The sequence below is a fragment of the Copadichromis virginalis genome, linkage group LG11, assembly GCF_057382275.1.
Source record: "Copadichromis virginalis isolate Kocher_CV1m ecotype Utaka linkage group LG11, C_Virginalis_male_GT1.1, whole genome shotgun sequence".
NCBI classification, from domain to species: Eukaryota; Metazoa; Chordata; class Actinopteri; order Cichliformes; family Cichlidae; genus Copadichromis; species Copadichromis virginalis.
This window is the reverse complement of record NC_140628.1, coordinates 31,001,039-31,023,906: the sequence shown is the minus strand read 5'-3', so window position 1 is coordinate 31,023,906 and position 22,868 is coordinate 31,001,039. Positions and strand designations below refer to the sequence as shown.

Here is a 22,868-nt window from a genome sequence, read left to right as displayed (position 1 = left end):
GATTGCATGGGCACCGATCGGTCTTGCATTGCCCATTTGCGACGAGGTGCCCTCCATTTACGAGGTGCGGCTGCTGCCAGCTGCACAGGAAGGAGAGGGGCGGGACGGCGGGGGGAAGCCGGAGTACCCGGAGAGAACCCACGCAAACACGGGGAGAACATGCAAACTGAATTGAACTCAGGACCTCTTGCTGTGCGGCAACAGTGCTAACCACCGTGCCACCGTGCTGCCCTGAAATAATATTAATAATAATAATTAAATTGATTTTATTTTAAAAGACTTTAACAGACCCTGTTAATAGTATAGACACAATAGTAGTCATAACAGGAACCAGTAAGGTAGCCACGGAATAGTTCATTAAATCCAGAAAGTCCAAGAGAGTCGTTTTCTTTTAGTATTGTAGATATGTGTGCATATCAGCAAGTTTGCATGAAAGAGACTCTAAAACATTTGTTGAAGGCTGATTTTAATATTTATGTGATTTTATTTTAAAGGTCTATAAAATGTGGTGCCATTTACACAATAACAACTTTGTTTTAAAACTCCTTCACACACACCCATTGGATGAGCCATGAGCATTAAACTGAGAAAGTGTGCCATCACCACATATCTGTGGGGAACGGTTGCTATGAAAAACAAAATGATAGTAACTAAAAAATAACATTAATATAGTTTTTTTTCCTAAATTACTTAATGATTGGAATCCAACTGAAATACATGAAAAAGTACACCACCTTTCAATTCTAAGCTTTTACATATCACATTATAATTATCTGATCTCTAACAGTTCATGAAAGTAGATGAAATATAACCTCAGATGATCAACACAACACGACTGATTCAGTGTCATTATTTATTTAACAGAATCTAAACCAAGTTACAAAGTTTTTATAGTAAGCTTTTATGTCCTGCTATGCAAAAAAGCCTTTTCCTGCACAGAAGCTTTCATGATTACTAACCTAACCTTGAGGAGAATGTTCGTATATGAACTTTCCTGCTCATAAGTAATTCATAACAAATCATCTGAAAAATTTGCTTACATTCAAGAAACTTTTTCTTACATAGATACATTTAAAATGTATTGAAATAGCAATTCAAGTATATACCTTATATATATACCATACAGAATCATTAAAAATCACTTTATAGTAAACATTTTGACTAATGTCCCACAAAATAGAGATGCAAATGTTAATTACTCTACAATTATTACAATTATGTGTTTTCATTATTATCCTCTTGTGGAGCACATTCAGTCTACACATTTAGTCTTGCAGTCCACAAACCAGATTAGCAGGCACTGCAGTTGCTGCAAAAAAATAAAAAAATAAAAAAAGTGCTTTTTACTGGAAAACATAGTTGGTTGCAGAACTGTAAATATGATAGTTTATTTTTTTCTTACCCATTTTTTTGGGATTGGGCAGGTTCAGGTTGTTCATGATATCTGCAAACTCCTCCATGGTCTTTGTTAGGCGTGGATTAAACTTGCGCTCCTCGCCGACTGACGAAGCCATCCGACCTGAAACACAAAACAGATGGAGACCAGTGTATCAGCCAGATGCTACACCCTGGACATGTTTCCAGTCCATTTCAGAGCTAGAAAAAATGGAGCCGGCGCACAACAACTGCCCTGTAAAAACCTAAAAACAGAACATACTATACAGATTGCAGAGCACCTGTACCGACTCCTGTCAGCAGAAAACTAATGAATTTAATTTTGCTATGCTTTTATATATGATGTAATGCATACTGCTACACAATAGTACTATATAAACCATTCCCTTCAGTGACTTTGTAACATGTATAAATATTTGGGGATGTGTTTTCAGCCAACCCAAGTAGTCATGTGCTGGGTAGAGGAGGCACTCATCAGGCAGGGTGAAGATCTTCTCATGGACTGACTTGTAAAGCCTTTTGGCACAACCTTAAGAAAATAAGGCAAAGATTAGACAACTGCAAAGGAAAACTGATACTGTACTCCCCCCTTTTCCAACAAGAATAAAAATCATAGAAACGCAAAATGAACAAAAACACAAGCATAAAGCCAAAAGAGTATGTGTACCCTGCTGGAAGTCTGTCCTGCCACAGCCTCTAATGAGGAGAGCATCACCAGTGAAAGCCATAGTCTGATCCCCAGTTACCAGCGTTATACACCCATCAGTGTGTCCTGGTGTCTCTCTCACAATCAGGCACTAAAGGAAGGAAAAGAAGAATGTCAAGGCATGATAATTAAATAGGTTTTATCAAGCAAATGCAACAAAAGGTTTTAGGTATTTACAAAATAACTGTACGCACACGATATTGCGAACAAATAATGTTTTTTTCTTCTTACGTGTCTTCCAAAGGGGATCTTGTCTCCCTCTGTTAAGTGGATATCAGCAGATGCACCACTAAGTTTGGAAATGGCACTCTTCAGTCCAGGTACTCTTTTCTTCATTGGTCCTGTGCTTGTTATGTGGTCTGCATGGCAGTGGGTGTTAACTATCAGCAAAATAAAGATAATGTAGGTCAATATAAAGCTGGAATATAATTGAGACTTGTGGTACACCCTCCAATCAGTTTAGCGAGTAGGGGGTTGGACACTTTTTTCCTTTTCAGAACACCTTTGATTCCTCGTCACACAGATTCAACTAAGTGTTAGAGATTTTGGTCCATGTAGCATGTAGGCATGACAACATCCCACTGTTACTGCAGATTTGTCAGCTACACATCCATGACGCTAATCTCCCTTTCACCACAGTCTATTGAATTAAGGCTGTGTGACTCTGGAGGCCATTTGAGTACAGAAACCAGACTTTGTGACTTGCGTTATTATGGTGATTGAAGCAGCCATCAGAAAATAGGTACACTGTGATCACAAAAAGATCGACATCAGTAACTCAGGTAGGCTGTGGGGTATAAACGATGCTTAGTTGGTAGTAACGGGCCGAAAGTGTGTCAAGAAAATATCACCCACACTACTATACCACCATCACCAGCAGCCTGAACTTTTAATAACAGGTCTTTTCATAATAATAATAATAATAGGTCGTTTGATTCATGTCGTTTATGCCGAATCCTGAACTAAACACTCAAATGCCACAGCAAGGTTTGTTCCAGTTTTCCATTGTCCAATTTTGGTGCAAATTATAGTCTTGGTTTATGTTCTTAGCTGACAGGACTGGCACACAGTGTGCTCGTCTGCTGCCGAAGCCCATATGCGTCAAGTTTCTTTGAATCACCTTTCCTCTTTTCTGATGCTTGGACTGAACTTCAGGAGGATATCTTAATGATGTCTACATGCGTAAATGCACTGTTTTTAAATATGTGTATTAAATAGGTGTATCCAATGAAGTGGCTGGTAAGTGTATTTCCAATTCGGAAAGATATATGTATTACACTAGCAGGAGTCCTTTCATACAAATAGCATTACCTACACTTAACAACGTTTTTGGGTCAGAAATAAACAATCATTTCTGAACCAGGTAAAATATTTATGCTGCTCCTAATTTGTATTTACAGGCTGAGAAAGATGGGATTCTGTGTTAATTTATGTAGTTACCTGCCACTGTCAGTTTGAGTCCAAGTTCGCTTACGAATTTCAGGTCCCTGTCAATGGTCTCCAGCACAGGATCAATGATGACAGCCTCCTTGGTGTCTGCGTCTGCCAGCAGGTAGGTATATGTGGAGCTCTCAGACTCAAACAGCTAAATGTTGGAGGGGAAGCACAAAGCAGCAAACAGCAATAACTAACAGTAAATGGGAGCGGTAGTAAAGGTTACATTATTATCATTTCTCCTCACTTGTGTTTATAGATAACGTGTGCTTTGTGTGTCTACGGTAGCCAAAGAGAGACATTTTCATACGAAGCTTGAAATAAAGTATTGCACTTTGTACTCCACCACATTTATTCAGAAGCTATTAGCATTAGTTATATGGCAGGGATATAAATTATTAATCAACAAATAATTTCTATTTTAGATTAAGATGCAGAGCATCAAGTAATTCAGATTTGTTCTTTCATCAACTTAAAATATCAAACATATTAACAATATGATATGCATCTCTGAAGTGGGTAATTTGAGCAGGTTTTCTTTCACTTAAGGTACTTTATAGTGATGCTATTGCTTTTTAGAAAAACAAACTTTTTATATTTTGTTTTCTGCACTCCTACTTCCACTTTAGTAGAATATATAAACACATCTTCCACCATTATGTAAACTGGTTAATCTAAACTCAACAATTTTGAACAATATTTCTTTTTTCAGGACAGATCGTTTTAAACAAGTGCAGAACATCCAAATATGATGTGAACATACCTGTCTGAAGAGGAGTCCCTTTACCATTGCCATCCTTGCACAGTATGAGCAGCTGGTAACCGGCAGCGTTTTAATCGGGACAGAAACACAAACTCTGGGTTGCTGTGTAAAGCATGACTATTTAAAACCCTAACCACACCTACCTGCCTACCTACATACCTGCCTACCTGCCTTGGTAACGCCCCCAAATTAGAATAATTTTCAGAAGTCATCATGATAAAAAGGAAGAACATCACGTACTGCACACTATCTTTATGATCATCATCAATAAAATTATTGTTAATAATATTACTGATAATAAGATGAAGAAGAATTTAAACACTTTTAAGTGTTTTACTTTTATAAAAGTTAGACTTAGAGAAGTATCTTTGCTGTTACAGCTTTTTCCCCATATACATTTTTCAGTCACACTTCTCCTTATAATGGCTCTCTAATTAAACTAATTTTAATGCAAAGTCACTCAAGGTCACAGACCACTGCGGCTCGCCGTTTTATTGGGAACAACCACAACCATCCATTTAATAATGCTCGTATCAGTACATCTTGTTTTTTTTAGCTATTCACTGATTGTGAACTTGACCACAAATAGCATGCTCTGGGTCAAGCAGAGATAATGTGACTTTTATTTTAGATTACACAGACACAATACTGAATCCTAGATTTTACAATATGCTACCGGTACTCAAAAGCACGTGCAATGTTGCATTCAAGACACTTTGAATGTACAGTAGAGAGAGGCGTTTACTGAGCAGGCTGTTTGAGGATTGAAATACAGCTCTACACCATGTTCATTCAACTTGGAATTTATTTAATGACAGTCTTTGGTGAACATGAGACATCCATATTCACTCGGGTTTTCAGGCTCAAACCATCATCACCACAGGGCTTCATCCATAGCAGCAAAAGACATAAAAAGTCTGAGTTAACCTGGCAGGTAGTGTTCCCCCATGAGGAGAGAACCAGAATTGATACATGCAACTGATGTGGTGCTCTCTTAATAAAAGGCAATAGTAAAAAGTTATATTCACATGAAATCACTTGCTTATGAACATTTTGATTCTGGCCTCCAAAAACCTCAGGCTCAAATTGTCACACAGCTGCAAATTTGTGTGGCTGAGTCAAAGGGAAGCACTCTAAAACAAACCCGTCTTACTGGCTGAGGATCTGTTAAATACAAGAACAGCATGCATGGGTCACTGCAGTCTGATTCCTTCTTTTAGAGCTAGAGAGTAAATAATAATCATCATTTTCAACATATAAAAGGAACATGTGAGCTCATAATGCTATGACATGTTGTGCAGTAACATCTTAGCTGTTATTGATTTTAAATGCAAACAGCATAAGTTTTATTTTCCTGCTATTAAAAGAGCCCACTGCTTGTGGTACTGTGAGTGTGTGAGGCCTTGACTACACGACACAATTGTACCTTTTAAGCATTCACAAATACTAAACTGAACCTTCAGTGTAACAATCCTATCAAAGCTTTCCTCTTCCTCCCCAAATTTACACATAATAACAAATCTGAATAAGGTCAACTTACTTTTAACTTTACACAGTTAACAAAGGGTACCATTACTGTTCTCTCCTCAAATACAGATATTAATTATTTTGAATATCCAAAATAGAAGCAGATTTATTCCAAGTACAATTGATCAGTAGCTGCACTATAAATGATAACAGCAATTAAAATATACCATTTAGATTTAGACACAGAACCACAATAAAGCACTTTATGGCAAGTAGTTTGATTAATTCTGCTAAACAGACACAGAATGTCTATCACTGGGCAATGATGTCATTAGTATCGTCTTTCGTGCAGAACATTCAAACATGGTGCAGTCCACAAACCAGATTGGCAGGCACTGAAATATCTGCAACAGAACAAGGAAAAAATGTTTATAGTAAATGTGACGCCCAGCACGTAAAACCTGTGGTGACGTCTCATAGGCACGAGAACTAGAAATGTGGAGATGACATGGATAGTGAAAGGCTGTAGATACTATTGTTAAATACCTATTTTATTAGGCTTAGGGAGGTTCAGGTTGTTCATGATCTTCACAAACTCCTCCATGCTCTTAGTCAAGCGTGGGTTAAACTTGCGCTCCTCGCCCACTGTAGAAACCGTCTGACCTGAAACACAAAAACAGATGCAGACCAGTGTGACATCTTTAGTCTTCGTGGTCCTGATTTTTGTCACATGTTAAATCTGGTCAATGAAAACATTTATACAGAAACATGCTTCTGACACACAAAAGATGCACTATAAAAACAACATGTATACAACATCTGTTCCAGCTCCCATTAGTGGGAAATTAATAGCTTTACATTTTCAGTGCTTTTAAGCACAAGCTGAAAATCTGTATTACATAAAAACATTCACACTAATGACTCTATAAAATACATAAATGTGTGTCTGCATGTGTTTCAGCCAACCTAAGTAGTCATGTGCTGGGTAGATGAGGCAGTGGTCAGGCAGGGTGTAGATTTTCTCCTGGATTGACTGGTAGAGCCTTTTGGCACAACCTTAAGAAATGAGAGAAAACTTAGAAAACTGCTAAAGGCAATGGCTGTAATACTGCCCCCTTGTGTTCATACAGAAACACTACAAATGAAAATGAACAAAAACAAGCATAAAGCCAAAAGAGCATGCGTACCCTGCTGGAAGTCTGTCCTGCCACAGCCTCTAATGAGAAGAGCGTCACCAGTGAAAGCCATAGTCTGATCCCCAGTTACCAGCGTTATACACCCATCAGTGTGTCCTGGTGTCTCTCTCACAGTCAAAGACTAAAGAAGAGAAAAGACAAGTGTCATGTTAAATTAGTTTTATGAAGCAAACATAACCAAACAGGTATGCAACACTTACAAACACTCCATCATAAAAAAAGAACTTTTTTTTCGCCATACGTGTCTTCCAAAGGGGATCTTGTCTCCCTCTTTTAGGTGGATATCAGCAGATGCACCACTGAATTTGGAGATGGCACTCTTCAGACCAGCAAGTCTTTTCTTCATTAGGCCAGTACTTGTTATGTGGTCTGCATGGCAGTGGGTGTTAACTTAAAAAAATAAAAAGAAAGTTTGAATGCGAGTCAAGATTACTGTATATTTTAATCTGCATATAAGAAGAGTCAGTGGAACACAGATCACTGCAAAATCATTTCATAATATTTACTCTTAGGTATTATTATAATATAATATAATATATACATACATACGTGCATGTATATATGTATGTATATAAATACACATTAACGTATATTGGCTCAGGGACAGAGACTCAATTTCAATTTCCCCCAGAAAACAGACGTTTAAAGAGGGAAACAAGTCCAGTACTATATTTATTTTGGCCCCAAGGGTAATAATGAAGTATGTTTTCATAAAGTTCATTCAAGCTTTAAGTAGGGCTGATCTGAAAATGCATCTTAGTGTCAGGGTTAGGAAGATGGAGCACATTTTCTTAGGTTGTTATGTTTTAACTCAACTTTGGGAAGGTAGATACCTGCCACTGTCAGTTTGAGTCCAAGTTCGCTTACGAATTTCAGGTCCCTGTCAATGGTCTCCAGCACAGGATCAATGATGACAGCCTCCTTGGTGTCTGCGTCTGCCAGCAGGTAGGTGTACGTGCTGCTCTCCACTTCAAACAACTAAAGGGGGGAGGAGGGAAAAAAAGGTGAGTACACAGGTGTGACTCAGTAATAAATAAAAACAATAGCGCAAGGGTAACAAGGGTTACACACTCATTCATAGACAATGTTTGTAAGAGACCAAAAAACTGAAAGAAAGAACAGATTATAATATAGGGCAACTTGTTATCATATAAAACATCCTTATCAACTGTGTCAGGAAGCATTCAGGGGTCATACAAATGCCCCTGAAAGATTAGCTGTCAAGTTTTAGTATCCGAAACAAAACTGCGCATAGATCAACTTAAAGGGTTCTTTGACTCGAAAATGATCCACATAATTCATCCAACAACCTAACTTGGTTGCGTATTAAAAGAACTAAAATTAAATGCTCCTTATCAGAAATATAACAATGAGCTAAATGCTAACTCACTTCCTACTTAACGCCGTAAAGACGGTTGCAAAAAATCCTAAAGAAAATGTCGTTTTCTTCCTGAAGGCAGGAGGATCCAAACGGGCGCAAAATGGCAAGGTATAATCATCTATAACCTACCTGTCTGAAGAGGAGTCCATCCGTCGTTGCTATCCTGGCGCAGTAGGATCTGCTGGTTACCCATAGCGGCTGAGCTCCAGTGATAAAGCCGGGGCAGAAGCGCCTGCTCTGGGCTGCCGCGTAATTCAAGCCGTCAGCGTTTGTCCTGAGCCGTAGCGTCGAAGCCAGGGCCCGCTGAACGGGCTTCACTCTGCTTATTACCGAACACATAGTCGCCGATGTGTCCTGATTTGAACCTCTTGATAGCGGGCAACACTACCGCACGTACGCGTAGGTTCCGCAAAGAGAGACCGTGGGTAGTAGCACTATGAACTCTGTGTTACCTGCCGCTTATCACACTGACTGTCAATCAGTCCTTGGAAAAAACAACACAAGGACTTCAGTGTCGTTTGGAAGCTCCACTGTCACCAGCTGCTTTTACGGGCTGGAGCCGTGCCAACTTGTTTCTTATTAAGCGGTAAATATGGGTTTATGGGTAAGTGAAGCTGCCGGCTAACTTCCTGCACAGCTGAGTACCGTCTTTGCCGTCCTCAGTGAGACGCATGCGCCCTGGAATGAGGGGCCTGGCAATGTACACAACAACGTAGCAGCGGCCTACGTGACATTTACGCTGTCAGGCAAGTAAACATCGTCCAAACACAACCTTGTATAAAACGCTCAGTCATCCGCTTTAGTGGAGTAATACGGATGGAAAACAAACAACCAAATAAAAGCTTTGTGATGAGCTACATGAAAACAGTATTTGCTCCCTTTGTCGTTTTTTTTAAGTCTAACTTGCATGTTTCAGATCCTCAAACACATTTTGATACTAAGACCATACAAGTAAATACAAAATGCATGTTTAACTGATGATTTCATTGGCAGCAAGAAATGCAATCAAGCGTTTATGATAACTGGAAATGACTCTTTTATATCACCATAGAGGAGTTTTGGCCCTCTCTTTAAAGAATTGCTGCAGAAAGTGCTTAAGCATGAAGGGCTGGTTCAAAGTCATATCAAAGCATCAAAGTCCAGACAGTGACTAGGCCAGTCAGACTTGCTGTTTCCGATTATTGCCCGATCATAACTCAAATGTCTTTGATCTTCAGGGCATGAAATGATTCCTTTAGGATCTTTTGGGAGAGAGCAGAATTCATTGTTCATGAATACTGGAAGTTCTCCAGGTGCTAAAGTAGTAAAACAGTCCCATATCATCAAGCTACCACCACCACCACGTATGACTGTTGCTATGATGTTGTTTTTATGAAATGTTGTTGAGGTTTCTGTCAGATGTAATGGGATTTGAACCTTCCAAAAACTCCAAATTTGTCTCAACGGTTGACAGAACATTTTCACAAAAGTCTTGGAGATATTCAAGATGTTTTTTGGGAGGGTTTTTGGTCAGCTGTGGTTTTTGCCTCGGAACTCTTTTTCCCACTTGATGAACGATCAATCATTGACCTTAACTGAGGCAAGCTCCTGAACTCCCGAACGAGCTGCTGATGTACTTTTGGATTAATTTTGGCAAGTAGTTGGCTACATATGGCCCATAGACTCTAATGAGTTTGCGACTCCTGTTATAAGGCCACTGAACACACTTAAAGAGTGTGAGAAACCCATTGAAAACATAATATAGGTTTTCAAAACTTAATTAATATTCATTTGTTTTGAAATAATGAATAATTGGTTTTATTTATAATATCTTGTTCATCTAGTCTTACTAGTCATACTAGTATTTAGTACTAATATTTATTTTATACAATCAAAGGAAAAATATCAGAAACTGCTTGGTTCCACAGTTTATCAGTACTTCAAATTTAGCTAACATAGGTTATCAGGTCATTTTCATCTAGTGTACCTTGAACCTGTCAAGTCACAGTAATCTATACACCAGCACTTAAATTGGCGCACTTAGACACTAAAGAGGCGCCATGCGCTGTAATAACTGTTAAAATTTGTGGTCAGCAGCCGCGATCAGACAGGAATACAATCCCATTTTCACTTTGATTTATTTGTTGTTTTGTCAGCTATACTTTCATGTCAGTCCTGATAAACGTTTACAAATGTATCATTACTGGCAGTAAATTTCTACTACAGATAAAATTTCTACTACAGATAATAGTGTTTCTATATTTCTATAACTGACAATAGTGACAGTGCACGCTATCGTAGAATGAACAACACTGATAGGCAGATAGATGCAAGTCGATCTTTATTGTCAGTTATCTCATTGTCAGATTTTAAGGTGTTGCAGAAACAGCTGTGGTGGTCTCGGCCGAATCCTCTGCTTTATACTGCAACAAAAAATATTAAAACAAGGACAATTTAAAAACTTTATTGTATATTTCGCAAATGACATTAATGTGTTATAGTGCATTTTGGCTATGAAAAGTCCTGCAGGGTATTAAAAGTAATCACATTTCCTGCATTTTACTGATGTATTCTTTTACTAATGCATCTAGTTTGCCTCCATCCTTTAAAGAACTAATATGTATTGAAATGTTGGTTCTATAACCTTCAACAGGATTTAACATTTAACCGTTAAGTTTTTTTCTTCTTTACTGCTGAAGTTTTATTATCTGCTATATAGCCAAACTGCTTATCTGTCAAGGGTTGTAGTTCAAAATGAAAATAGAAAAGCATTTTTAGATAGACTGTGACACAGATGCAGTAAATAAACTAACAGAACTTTGACTCCGAAACAGAGCGACAGATAAAGATAGGTTTTACATTTACAAGCGGTGAGGAAAAGTGCTTCCCATACCTGTATGTCTATGTAACGTTCAATCCACTGAAGCAATTCAGTTACTCTGCTGTAGACGCCTGGTTTATTAGGCCGTGCGCATCCCTCTCCCCAACTCACCACGCCTGCCAGCTTCCAATCCCCTTTAGATGTCTTACACACAAGTGGTCCACCACTGTCTCCCTTAAGAGAAAATCATTTCACAAACAAAATTTGTGAACATCAAATGGGAGAAACACAACTCTTGATAGATTGTAAAGTATATTGTAAAAGTATATAGATTGTAAAATATATTTTATATTCTTCATGAACCTGTGCTAGGTTTGTGGAGAGGAGATTTCATCTCTGTGGGTGTGTACCTGGCAAGAGTCAACCCCTCCATCCATGCTCCCAGCGCAAATCATTCGAGGAGTTATGAAGAGACCATAGACACTCAAGTCGTAGCAGATGGATTGAGCTATTACCTTAACATGAGCCTGCCTTAACTCTTCTGACACATAGCCTGACAGAAAATGAAATGAAAAAATCAGCAGCAAAAAGTGAATGAAAATAAGTAGAAAGGGTTACTTGAAGGTGACTAGTGGAAATGTTACACAGTTCAAAAGATAATGAATGATTACACTTATATATATTTTTTATCTAGTAATTAAGTCTAACGTCTTAGCTTCAATGAGGATACTGTACTGACAAATATGGCTCTTTAAAAAGTTTTTGCCCTACAGTTTCCAACTCTGAAACTATGATTGTGAGTTTTTGAAGCTATTTGAAGCTCCAACTTAAATTATACTTGCGTTATCAAATCACGTTCTTTTAGCTCAGTTGTTAAGATCACAAACTGTAGCAAAAGTATCTGTCTTTCAGTGCAGTGCACCTGTGTTTTCATTTACGTATCCCCAGCCTGTGATCCAGCAGTCTGATCCATCAGGAAAGGACTCGGTTGGACTGGGTAAACAGACCGGTCGGACCCCACCTACAAAGAGCAGCAGTAAAGTGATAAAGGTTAGCTCTCTCTCGTGGTTATGAAATCACATATTTCCTTTTTCCTCCCACCCACGTTTATGATTGTAATACATGTTTTTCTCTTGACTTAAAAGTAAGTTTCACTTCTGACGATTTTGATTTTGTTAGGTGTTTAGTTCGTTCTTTCTTTATTGTTTTAAGTTTTGGTAAAAATTAAATATTTGTTTTGGCAATATGACAGCGATTGCAATGATTAGTGCAGTGATGTAAGTGCCCCTAATCTCCCCCTCAAGCCCAAAAGGGATTACACTTCTTGATCTGTCCTGATCTTAATCATAATAAAATTTAAATGTGCATCAAGTCACATTAAGTTCTTTTCATGATTCAAATGTAAGTAAATACAGTTATAAAAAGAGACAGTGAAACATTGTCTGTTTGTCTTGTGTGACATAAATTTGGCTAGTTTACATACATTCAACAAGTTACTAGACTCCAGCATTCATTCAGCGTAAAGAAAAACAAATGATGTGGTTTTCGTTGCCCTGATGAATGATAGCGCAGTCCGTCTCTTACTTACTCGTCATGTCCATGTCAATTATGGTGCGCAGCAGTCCCACGTCATAGTCATTGTGCATAACCTTAAAGCCAGGGTGGTAGAGGATCTGCAGTGCCCTGTAGTGTTGCCCCAGAGAGTTGTGTGCAATGCTTACAGTGCCTGCCACAACCGTCCAGTCAGCTACTTGAAGCATGTTATTACTGCAGAAGAGTGACAGAAAAGTTAGTAGATAGAGTTCGGTTTAAGAAGCGGTGTGTGTGCCCACTAATTTTCACAGTTTTGTTTTTCAATGGTTTTTCATAATATCATACAACCTCCAGCATTATTACAATCACGGTTTAGGCCTCAGCCATCGCCAAATTACATGTATTTCTATTTTCACTTTAGCCTTGCAAACATTAGGAGCTGCTTTTGGTTTGTAGTTGTGCTCAAAAAATCCGCACCCATTGCTCATAATCCAAGATGAACACTCACGGGGAACAGAGAGCTCCATCTGTGATGTGATCACATCACAGATGGAGCTCTGCTCTGCTGCAGAAGGTGCAAAAAGTTTTTACTTCACCCTTTACCTGCTTTTGACTTGAACATAACAGGAACACGGTGTTACCTCGGACTGAGCAGGTGGTCGTGACTACAGCCTTTGCTAACTGACTGTACCAGTAACTGAACTCGTAAACACTTCTTTCTTGTCATTCCTCGTGTCTCTCTTACTCAACAAAGCAGTGTGCTGCAGTGATCACCCAACGAGGAGAGATGATGGCACCACCACAGACGTGTCTTCCCCTCCACTGCATGCTGACTTGCCAGGCCCACTCGTTCTTTGTAGCTAAGGTTCCTCCAACAATACGCTGACCATTGCTGACCAGAACTGAGCAGTCTGGATATGAGATGAAGAACACGAAATCAAGCAAACAGACAATGAGTGCAAAAAAAAAAATGCAAAAGCTCTTTTTGAAAAAAAAATAAGATGACCATAAAGGTGGTTTAATTAATTTTAAGAATATAAGGTGTTTAATGTGAGAAATTATTATGGTAATATTCTACTAAAACCTTTTCCATGAAAAGACTTAGAAAAGCACAGCCATAATTGCCAGATGCTTGATGGATATGTAAGTAACATCTTTTGTTTGAGAGATGAGCAGTAAATTGGAGTGGCAGTGAAGATTGCCATCCTTGGAGCTTTGGAGACAAAATGCATTAGTTACTATGAAATTTAAATTCTTTACCTGCAGTCATATTTCCTGTCTGGTTCACTGGATTCTTGGACAGAACGGGCCTCTGGGTTGGGACAGTGCAGCTCCCTTTCCCACCACAGAGAGGAGGTGATTCACCCACCTCAGAGGGAAACAGCAAGAACTTAACTAATTTGAAGAGAGAGAAAAAACATTCAGATGACACAGTACAATGTCTCAAGTGGGTAGTGAAACATTAACATTAAAAACTCCTCACACTGAGATCAGTCTTAATAGCTGCTGGTTTCAAATTTGGAACCTCAGCAAACCATTTTACTCTATCTTTGCATTTTGGTTTCACTTTTTCCAACAATGTAATTTATTTCCCAGAAGGAGGCTTCATAGAGGATTTAATAACTGGCATAGTGAATGTTCGGAACTAATTAACTTGGTTTTTTTTTCTCATTTCATTTGTATTTAATCGTAATCAGAGACACCTATTATGTATGCTCACTGATGTGTTACAGAAAGCAGTAAGGCTGAATGACATAACTGGGTGTTTTATTATAATTATTATACTAAAGTGGCATATTATGATGTAGAACATTCTAAGTTTTTGATTCTTTTTGCATCTGGCAAAAAGTCTGCAGACTTAGATTTTCTTTTTGCAATATTAGTGGTAACTGCATGATGAGAAGGTTTGTTTCTTAACCTCCTAAGACCCAAAATATTCTACTGCATGCATTTTTAATTTCTCTTTGATATTTGGGTATATTGGAGCCCGATGAATGTAAAAACAAAAAATTACCAGATTTTTTTCAATCTTATTTTTGTTTTTAAGAAAAATAAGAGCCACATATGAGGATATTCGTTTAAAATTTTGATAGAACAGTAGCAGTATAATGTCCTCGTAAAAGGATATCAGGCCCTTGTAGAGCAAAATTGAGTATTTTAGTCTAAATAACCCAAAATGTGATGTCCACATATGTGGACGTCAGGTCCTAGGAGGTTAAACACTAGAATTCAACGTGCTATTGATGTACTGGAGGTACCTTGCTTTTCAGAGTGGGTTACCTAAAAGAGCAGAAGCGATAATCACTTTTATAGTGACAAAGATTCCCACAAACATTAACAGGTCACGAGATGTACAGGCATGGGATCTTGCATCTGCAAACAAACAAGAAATAACAAGAAATATTAAAACTTTGCAAGGAGCTCTGAGCTCCAAGACATCCTGTCTTCATCATCTTTATTAATTGACTGGGACAGTTGTAGTAAACCAAACTAACTGTGAGGTTTTATCATATCATCATACTTTGACAAATGTGTGAATTTTGGAGATCCCTTTTAGATTTTAGATAGGTGCAGTTTAGGTGAGAACAAGCCAAAGATGATAACCGTGCACATTTTCTTAACAATTTATCCAAATGAGAGCTGTAGGGGGCTGGAGTCTATATTAGCTATCACAGGGTGAAAGGCAGGCCACCAGTCTATCACAGGGTTAACTCAGAAATACGATTTAAGAAACACCAGTTAGCTTTGGAAGTGTTTGGACTGTAAGAGGCAGCTGGAGGAAACCCATGCAGCCACAGGGAGAACGCGCAAACTCCACCCAGAACCTGCCAGTGGATTCAAATGCAGGATCTTTTTGCTGTGAGGCAACAGTGCCACCATATGTTAATAAGCTATCTGGTGCCATTTGGCTATTATGCAAAACTACTCTCTGTAATTTGAGTTGTATTGTTATTGTGAAAAAACAACCATCATCATTAAACATTTATTGAAATGTTGGTTCAGCCAGTCGAATTTGTTTTACTTGTCTTACATGTGTAAATTCTTCTGTGTGTAACTTAATGTAGTGATGCATAAAGGTCGAGGATAGAAAACACTTGTGCTCAAAGCTGTGATTATAGGTTTGAACATACGGCAAACAGGTGGTGTAACCATATGTTTTGGCTACATTTACAGTATTTAGCAGTTAAACTATTTATAGTTTATTATTTAAGTGTGATATAAACCTTAAACCAGTTGTCAAGGGCGATCAGTGTGAAGGTGAATATGCATCTCTGGGACAAAAGTTCTGCTCAGACAAAATCCTGAGGACAGAACACATCCATAATATGTAAAGCGTGAGTTGCATGAAATATAAGTAAGGCAAAAAAAACCCCAACAACTTTGAAATCAATTTTGTGTTTCACTGATACAGTCAAGATGGATTACTACTAGTGAAATGTGAAAACCTCTAAGCTGCGTTCGCATCGACAGGGGAACAAATGGTAACGTTTTGGCAACAAAATCATGAACTCCAGTAGATAATTTATGCTTTTTCTCCAAAGGAACTATTTTCTTGTTTCATCTATATAACACTGCAATGCTGCCTACTGTGGTGTATTTGTAATACTATGATGACGGCACAGTGTAAAAAATAGAGACTGAAAAAGTCTGCCACAAGTTTTTTCGCTTAAATTAAAATGGAAGAGAATGGAGAAGCTGATAAGCTGAGCTTATCTTCAACTATGCCTGCCTGAAGGTGAGACAAATGAGAAACTGAAACCAAAGCGATGAATTCTTTATAATTCTTTGCGAATCATGATCAGATAAAAGGATCAGCTGATGGAGTAGGAAAAAGAGGCAACGAGCTGTTTAACATGCTGCATGGTACTCTGATATGTCATTTTTATTTCTAAAGTTTAATTGCAAGAACTTGTTGCATTATATATTTACAGCCTTGCCAAACGCTAATGACAGATAGCATAGATGCAGAAATAATTAGTCATCGATACAACTGACAGTATCAGTGACAAATATGAAGCAGATTTAAAATTACAAATGAATTTTCTTTTATGTTTATTCTTATTATTTCTTTTATTATTTTCTTTGCTTTTTTTCTTTCTTTTCTTTTCTTGTCCTGCTTTCTATTTGCCAAAGGCAGTCCAAGAGAAAAGTTCCAGTCACCGCAGTAGGAGACCTTTAAACTATTTCATGCACAACGGCACCAAGGCAACTTTGAGGTCAAAAAGTGATAAAGAAAAAAGATTGCACAGGAGCAATAGCTCACATGTTATTACTGAGGATCTAAACAGCTGCCTCAGCAGTCTGTGTGTTAGAAAATCTATGTATCTCATCAAAGTTATAGTAAATTGCCAAATGACTGTGGATAGAAGCGGGTGCTGAAGTGAGAAACATATGTGCTATTTTTCAAAATCACATTAAGGCTGCTTCCTCAGGAGGGGTTCAGAGTATGCAAGAAGAAATTTCAGATGTGTTTGTCTTCAATCAATCCTCAAAGGCTAAGAGATTTGACTATTTACCACAGAAATATAAGTGAAGATTGATTAAACATTAATTAATTACCAGTGCACTGGTAATTAAATATCTCAATTACAATGACTAAGTCATCTTTTGGGATTCACACACTTTGCTAATAATATTTGATTTAAATCAGTTTTCTCCCATAAAACAAAAAGTTACACCTCACCTGTAAATAGCATCTAACACAAGTACTGTTGATTGCATCAATGTAAAGCTGGATCATTCAGTTTCATTTTGAAAATATATGCTTATCTAACTTTTAGGTTTAACGCTAACTGCTGGAGGTTATGGACAATGCTGGACATCCTCTGCACACGGTCGTAAATAATCAGAGGAGCCTACTCAGGGACAGGTTGCTTCTCCCAAAGTCAAGAACCAACAGACCTAAAAACTCCTTTGTCCCACATGCCATCACACTGTTTAACTCCTCGTTGGGGGGAGAGAGGGAGGGGAAACTGAGCTGTAGTGCTTTTTTTCACTGTGCAATATTCGCTATATTTTTTCTTATATTCGACTGTGCAATAATCACCCTGCAATAGACTCACTCAAATGTGCAATCCACTGGTATTCCTATTTATCCCTATTATATATTCTGTATTTATATATGTGTATATGTGTATATATGGCATATTTATGCTTATATCCTTACTCTCATTCCCCTTTATTGTATCTGTAACATGCAACTTCTGCTACTGGAAACTGAATTTCCCGGAGGAACCCACCGAAGGGATTAATAAAGTTTCATCTAATCTAAATGGGTACAGTATAAATGGGTACTTCTAAAATGCCAAACCTTTCCGTATCTGACATGGTGGTATTTTTGTAAAATCTTTGTGTAAATTTTTCTAAAATGCTTTCAGGATTTTAGGAACAGTTTGTTGCCAATTTACAGCCTCCTGTGAACAAAAGAAACTCCATAAAGTAATTTTTTTTAAGCTTGTGGAAGGAATACACTGGCCTACACAGAACCCCGATTCCTGATACAACCACATACATTTCACTATAAGTGTACTTCTGATCCTGTGTCAGCTGGGCTCAAAGATCTTATGAAATGCTTTCTCAGAAAAGGAGAGGCTGTTACAGCAACAGATAAAGCCTGCTGCACCCCAAGTTTATAGACTGCATGTAACTCCAACGGTTCGCACTTATAGAAATGTTATTTATGAGCAAAGCATGTTGGCCCCATGTTTCAAAGTGTGATTTTTCCTGGCACATTATCAAAACTGTACATTGAAGTAACACCTTCAATTATTACCATACCTGGGACTCCATCATGTAGCTCTTTTGGAAACATGATACCTATTGATGTGTCCTGCAGTGGACCTCCATCTGTTTGAATCCTCTGCTGAACTTCTTGAGGATTATCACTACAAGGAGCCGCTGACGTCACATTTTTTTGATCTTGGGCTTCTGAGGACACTGAACTAGAAAGTGATGCTTCAAGAGGTTGCAGCTTTGGGGTCTCATCAGAAAAGGGCAGATCTTCTGGATGTGGGTTTCCATTAGTTGTGGGTTTATACTGGGGTATGAATGTGAGGACTGTAGAAGGAACCAAAGACGATATACTCAATACATCATGACTGATTGGACTTTGAAAAGATGTTGATGCCCAGTGCTGAGGCGATAAAAAGTTTGGTGCGTTTGCTTGATGACAAGAGCTGGTGCTGTCTTTCTGAGCCATACTTTTTAGGTTTTGTTGCCAACAAACACAGAAACCTTGGCTAGAACCTGCAAAATTAACAAAGTTATGACAAAACGTGAGCTTCCAACAATGCATCTGTAAGAAATACTCTGACATTCTGATGGATTTTGACTGCTAGAATTGACACATAATATAACGTATATTAAGTTTACAATGGGCAATTATTGACCTAAGAACTACCGAAATGCAGGCATGGTGCGAGAAAAATACTAATGAATCCATGGAAAAGTTATTCAAAGTTATTCAAAATGCAAAGTAAGATAATAGCACTCTCAAAAATTAGTTATATTAAAAAATATGAGTGGATACAACTTTTCTGTGATAAACGTGTGCAAGAAAAGACACCCGTTACCCGCATTGTTCATAACACAACAACTTCTGTGACTTCCTTGTGTGTCAGTCTCATCAACATATATTTTCAAGAGCGCTCACCTGAAGGTCACCCATGGAGATTTGCATGTATTGGCTTCATTTGTATGCATGGGATTATTTATCCACGCGCCTCCTCCACTTATTAAACCGGCTTGTACCACAGCCAGGAAAAGAAATGCATCACCGTTAGTGACAAGACTCAGGTGCCTGCTGGCTCCTGTGCATCTTTAATCCAAAGATATCTGCTCTCCTACTGTGAATCCATCCTCTTCAGCTCAGGCAGGTTACAGTTTGTCACTCGCGCTCTTGTGATTCTGCAGCTCACCTCGTCCTCCCACTTAATCCTTTCATTGTGTCACACCCTTCAGCACCTTTCTCCTTCTCCTTCCTCTCCTCTTCCTACTTCTCCAACTCAGGTTTTTCCTCTAGACAGAGCAGGCGAGGCTGCAGCAGTCAGGCCAGTAACAGATATGTTGTTGCTGGCAGTCTATGAAATATGCATGGGGATAATTGTGCGCTTAGGTCAGAGTTTAACAACAGAAGATAATCTACATCATACCAATGAGCCTCTTCCACTCACAAGTAGGCCACTGTGTGAGTACAGACACAAAAACATAGTTCAGTTTCATGCAGATGAAGTAGATATGTATCTAAGAATAAAGGTCCCATTATGAATCTGAAGAAGCAGGATTGTTTCTGTGTGTCTTTTTGTGGTCACTCTTTTCAGTGGTATTTTGTTCATACTATCAAATTACAGCACGAGAGGACGCAGAGTGGCGGCAGTGACAACTGACCCGTCGTAGTGTTACCTCACCTGTTCTAGGTTACAGTGACTTTACTTCTGGGAGCAAACATGGAACATCGGCATTGGACACGTAGACACATAATGCCTCAGCCAATCATCAGGCTTGAATGTTTCTCTAAAGAGAGGTAACGACTGCACAGTCATGCCATACAAAGTAATAGTTTAGAGTAAAAAAGCAAAAATTCAAAATTCAAATAATAACTCTGCCGCCGTGGTTTTAATTGTATCAGTCTCAAAGATTTCAATGTGTGCATGTAAATGGAGAATCTGCCTCACATAGAAAAGTTAGTGATCTATAAGGATCATGAATATCAGTTCCGTCTGGACTGACATGTTTGACATATTTTGTGGCTACCTTAGAAAAAACAGAAACAATTTGTAAATTCAAAATATAGACCCTACAAAATTCCATCCTCTTGAGATATCTTGTTTCTGTGTTATTTAGCTGAGCAAACTGTCACTGCTTTCTCTACTATTGGATAGAGGTGGGAATCACCATACAACTCGCGATACGATATTATCACAATACTTAACGCACGATACGATATTATTGCGATTTTTAAAAATATTTTGCGATATTTAAATTCTGCACATAAAGGTAAACTTTATCAATATTCATTTTATCTAATATCAAAGTCTCACACTCAGTCTTTCTCTCATTTCAGTCAGTTTTATTGTTGACAAACTGAACGGTTTGTATTACAGTCTAGTCCAACTTAACTGAATGCAACCATCTGGTACAATTATAGCTATTCTGAACTATGCAATATGAAAACTATGCAGCCCATTCAGCAACTGAAGAATTTGAAAGTAAATTAAAAAAATATATAATTTTACATTAAATAAAAAAGTTCTAAACTTAATTAAAATTAAACATGTCTTAAATTAAAATAAGTAAACTGTCATGTTTATTGCTGCCAAAAAAAAAGTTAAACACATTTGGACAGTGAAGGAATGTCAGGATTCTTGCTCAGAAAAAGGATCAACATGCTCTGAAGTCAACATGCTCTGACTCCAGAGCATGTTGATTTCAGAGAAAAAATTGTTTGTAACAAAATATCGATTTCTGCTGTCCCTGTATCGATACATTATTAGCAAACAAAATATCACGATACTACACAGTATCAATTTTTTCCCCCACCCCTACTATTGGAGCAAATATTGTGATTTTATTTTTTCATCAACTGTTCTATGTAATGTTTCATGGTTTGGTACTGCTTAGAAGCATTTGCTTCTTGTAAATAGTTGGAGTAGTTTTATTGTAGTTTTTTGAGGAGCTGCCTGCTCATGAGACTGACAGGATGCATAAATAAATAAAGCACGCACACTTTGTTTGTTTCTGCATTCCCGCATCGCCTTATTTACTCCATACAACTCGCACCAATCTCAGCTTGTCAAACAGACACAGCTCTGCCAGCTTCACCTCCCTGAGGTATCAGTCAGAAGAGGAGTGAAGGAACTCGTGTTTGCCATCTTGGCAGTGGCCCTCGAGGTACAGCAGCATTTTCAACTTAACAGTATCATTTTTTTATCCAGTGAAGAAAGAGACATCAGCTATTTAAATGACTGAATGGCAGAGTTACTGTCAGGAAGCTGCAAGTCAAACACAGAGTGTGTTAAACTTCGGTTTGTTTTTCTATCACAGCCAAACTTTGACAATTTGGATCTTGAAGCATTTCTTTTATTAACTACACGTAATTGCAGAGATACATGTATTTGTCATTTGTTTTCTAAATTTCCTACATCAAACACTGAAAATATTCACACAATGGATTTTCCTTCTTGGTATTATTGATTTAAAGGAACAGGATTGACTTGCACTACAGCACAGGTTATGCAAATTATTGTTTAAAGAGTTTGATATTTTGATTGGAGGTGGATGGGAAGACTGATGTGACTGTCGCTTCCACTTGGTAAAAACTACTAAAAGGCTAAAGAGCCAAAGCTGTAAGCTGGAGTTACAGTGGAGGTAATAATAAATTGTTCCCCTGCTTTCAGTGAACAGGGGTCGTGGACTGCACACCAACTATCAGCAGCCTACAATGCAGCCTTAAGAGCTGGTCCCAGGTTAATCTAAATGAGTAGTCCTGTTGCCTTGAACTAAAGCAGTCATGAAAATGAGTCACTATAATTAGCGGGCTATCAGAAGAATTCACAATATCCTATTTCAGGCCAGGTAACCTGCAGAGATTTCAGAAAGTTATGAACCAAGAAATAGTTCATGCATGAACCTCCCTGAAAAAACTTTGTGGTGTTCAGAAGTGCTGGAAAGCAGACTGATTTAATCTTTTTCACATCCTTTGACCCTTAGCACAAAGAACAACATGCATATTTCTTAAAATATCAAATGGTCCATTCATTTTCTTGATCATTTGTCCAGTTTGGGGTTTCACAACATGGCACACCTTAGACAGATTACAAGTGTATCACAGGGCCAACACAGAGAGACTGACCATGTTGACATTTACTCCTCCCAATTTAGAATCACCAGTTAATCTAACATGCATGTCTCTGGACTGTAGTCGGAAGCTTGGGTACCTGGAGGGAGTCCACCCAGGCACAGTGAAAACATACAAATTTCATACCAAATGGCCCCAGATGGCTGATGGAGTCCTGTCTCACTACACAAGACTTTACACAGTCACCATCCCTGTGACACTGACACAGGATGTAAGTTGTACTTTACAATCAAGTAGGGAAAGGACTGGCCTATACAGTGGAAGTGATTGTATTTTTTTGCACTGTAATTTGACAAAAAAGTATATTTTTCCATTGCATAAGATGGTAGTGATTTTA

At 38.2% G+C, this 22,868-nt stretch overlaps 3 protein-coding genes across 3 annotated transcripts; all 3 read right to left on the bottom strand.

The window, feature by feature from the left end:
- Nucleotides 1-449: 449 nt before the first annotated feature.
- LOC146699048 (persulfide dioxygenase ETHE1, mitochondrial-like) lies at nucleotides 450-4,405 on the bottom strand. The gene is made up of 7 exons (XM_085471998.1): nucleotides 4,299-4,405; nucleotides 3,542-3,686; nucleotides 2,333-2,481; nucleotides 2,063-2,192; nucleotides 1,835-1,924; nucleotides 1,403-1,519; nucleotides 450-1,309 (listed from the first exon to the last, which is right to left on the bottom strand). The coding sequence occupies exons 1-7, from the start codon at nucleotides 4,329-4,331 to the stop codon at nucleotides 1,266-1,268; spliced, it is 708 nt and encodes a 235-aa protein (XP_085328124.1). The 5' UTR covers nucleotides 4,332-4,405; the 3' UTR covers nucleotides 450-1,265.
- A 680-nt stretch (nucleotides 4,406-5,085) lies between these two features.
- LOC146699047 (persulfide dioxygenase ETHE1, mitochondrial-like) lies at nucleotides 5,086-9,010 on the bottom strand. The gene is made up of 7 exons (XM_085471995.1): nucleotides 8,472-9,010; nucleotides 7,795-7,939; nucleotides 7,203-7,351; nucleotides 6,953-7,082; nucleotides 6,732-6,821; nucleotides 6,312-6,428; nucleotides 5,086-6,169 (listed from the first exon to the last, which is right to left on the bottom strand). The coding sequence occupies exons 1-7, from the start codon at nucleotides 8,679-8,681 to the stop codon at nucleotides 6,123-6,125; spliced, it is 888 nt and encodes a 295-aa protein (XP_085328121.1). The 5' UTR covers nucleotides 8,682-9,010; the 3' UTR covers nucleotides 5,086-6,122.
- A 1,999-nt stretch (nucleotides 9,011-11,009) lies between these two features.
- LOC146699046 (uncharacterized) lies at nucleotides 11,010-18,874 on the bottom strand. Its single transcript, XM_085472600.1, has 8 exons — nucleotides 18,454-18,874; nucleotides 14,956-15,048; nucleotides 13,936-14,070; nucleotides 13,421-13,586; nucleotides 12,731-12,909; nucleotides 12,065-12,163; nucleotides 11,553-11,695; nucleotides 11,010-11,376 (listed from the first exon to the last, which is right to left on the bottom strand). Exons 1-8 carry the CDS (start codon nucleotides 18,872-18,874, stop codon nucleotides 11,071-11,073), a joined length of 1,542 nt encoding a protein of 513 aa, XP_085328726.1. The 3' UTR covers nucleotides 11,010-11,070.
- Nucleotides 18,875-22,868: the final 3,994 nt, after the last annotated feature.

Excerpts from the sequence above, each read along its gene's own strand:
- LOC146699048 (XM_085471998.1), bottom strand. The coding sequence starts at position 4,331 with ATGGCAATGGTAAAGGGACTCCTCTTCAGACAG. Across the intron at positions 3,687-4,298 it reads AGGGACTCCTCTTCAGACAG|CTGTTTGAGTCTGAGAGCTC; the intron begins GTATGTTCACAT and ends TCCAACATTTAG. Across the intron at positions 1,925-2,062 it reads CAGGACAGACTTCCAGCAGG|GTTGTGCCAAAAGGCTTTAC; the intron begins GTACACATACTC and ends TATTTTCTTAAG.
- LOC146699047 (XM_085471995.1), bottom strand. The coding sequence starts at position 8,681 with ATGTGTTCGGTAATAAGCAGAGTGAAGCCCGTTCAGCGGGCCCTGGCT. Across the intron at positions 7,940-8,471 it reads ATGGACTCCTCTTCAGACAG|TTGTTTGAAGTGGAGAGCAG; the intron begins GTAGGTTATAGA and ends TCCCCCCTTTAG. Across the intron at positions 7,083-7,202 it reads AGATCCCCTTTGGAAGACAC|TCTTTGACTGTGAGAGAGAC; the intron begins GTATGGCGAAAA and ends TCTCTTCTTTAG.
- LOC146699046 (XM_085472600.1), bottom strand. The coding sequence starts at position 18,874 with ATGGCTCAGAAAGACAGCACCAGCTCTTGTCATCAAGCAAACGCACCA. Across the intron at positions 15,049-18,453 it reads GCTACATGATGGAGTCCCAG|ATGCAAGATCCCATGCCTGT; the intron begins GTATGGTAATAA and ends GTTTGTTTGCAG. Across the intron at positions 12,910-13,420 it reads GCAGCACACTGCTTTGTTGA|TAATAACATGCTTCAAGTAG; the intron begins GTAAGAGAGACA and ends ACTCTTCTGCAG.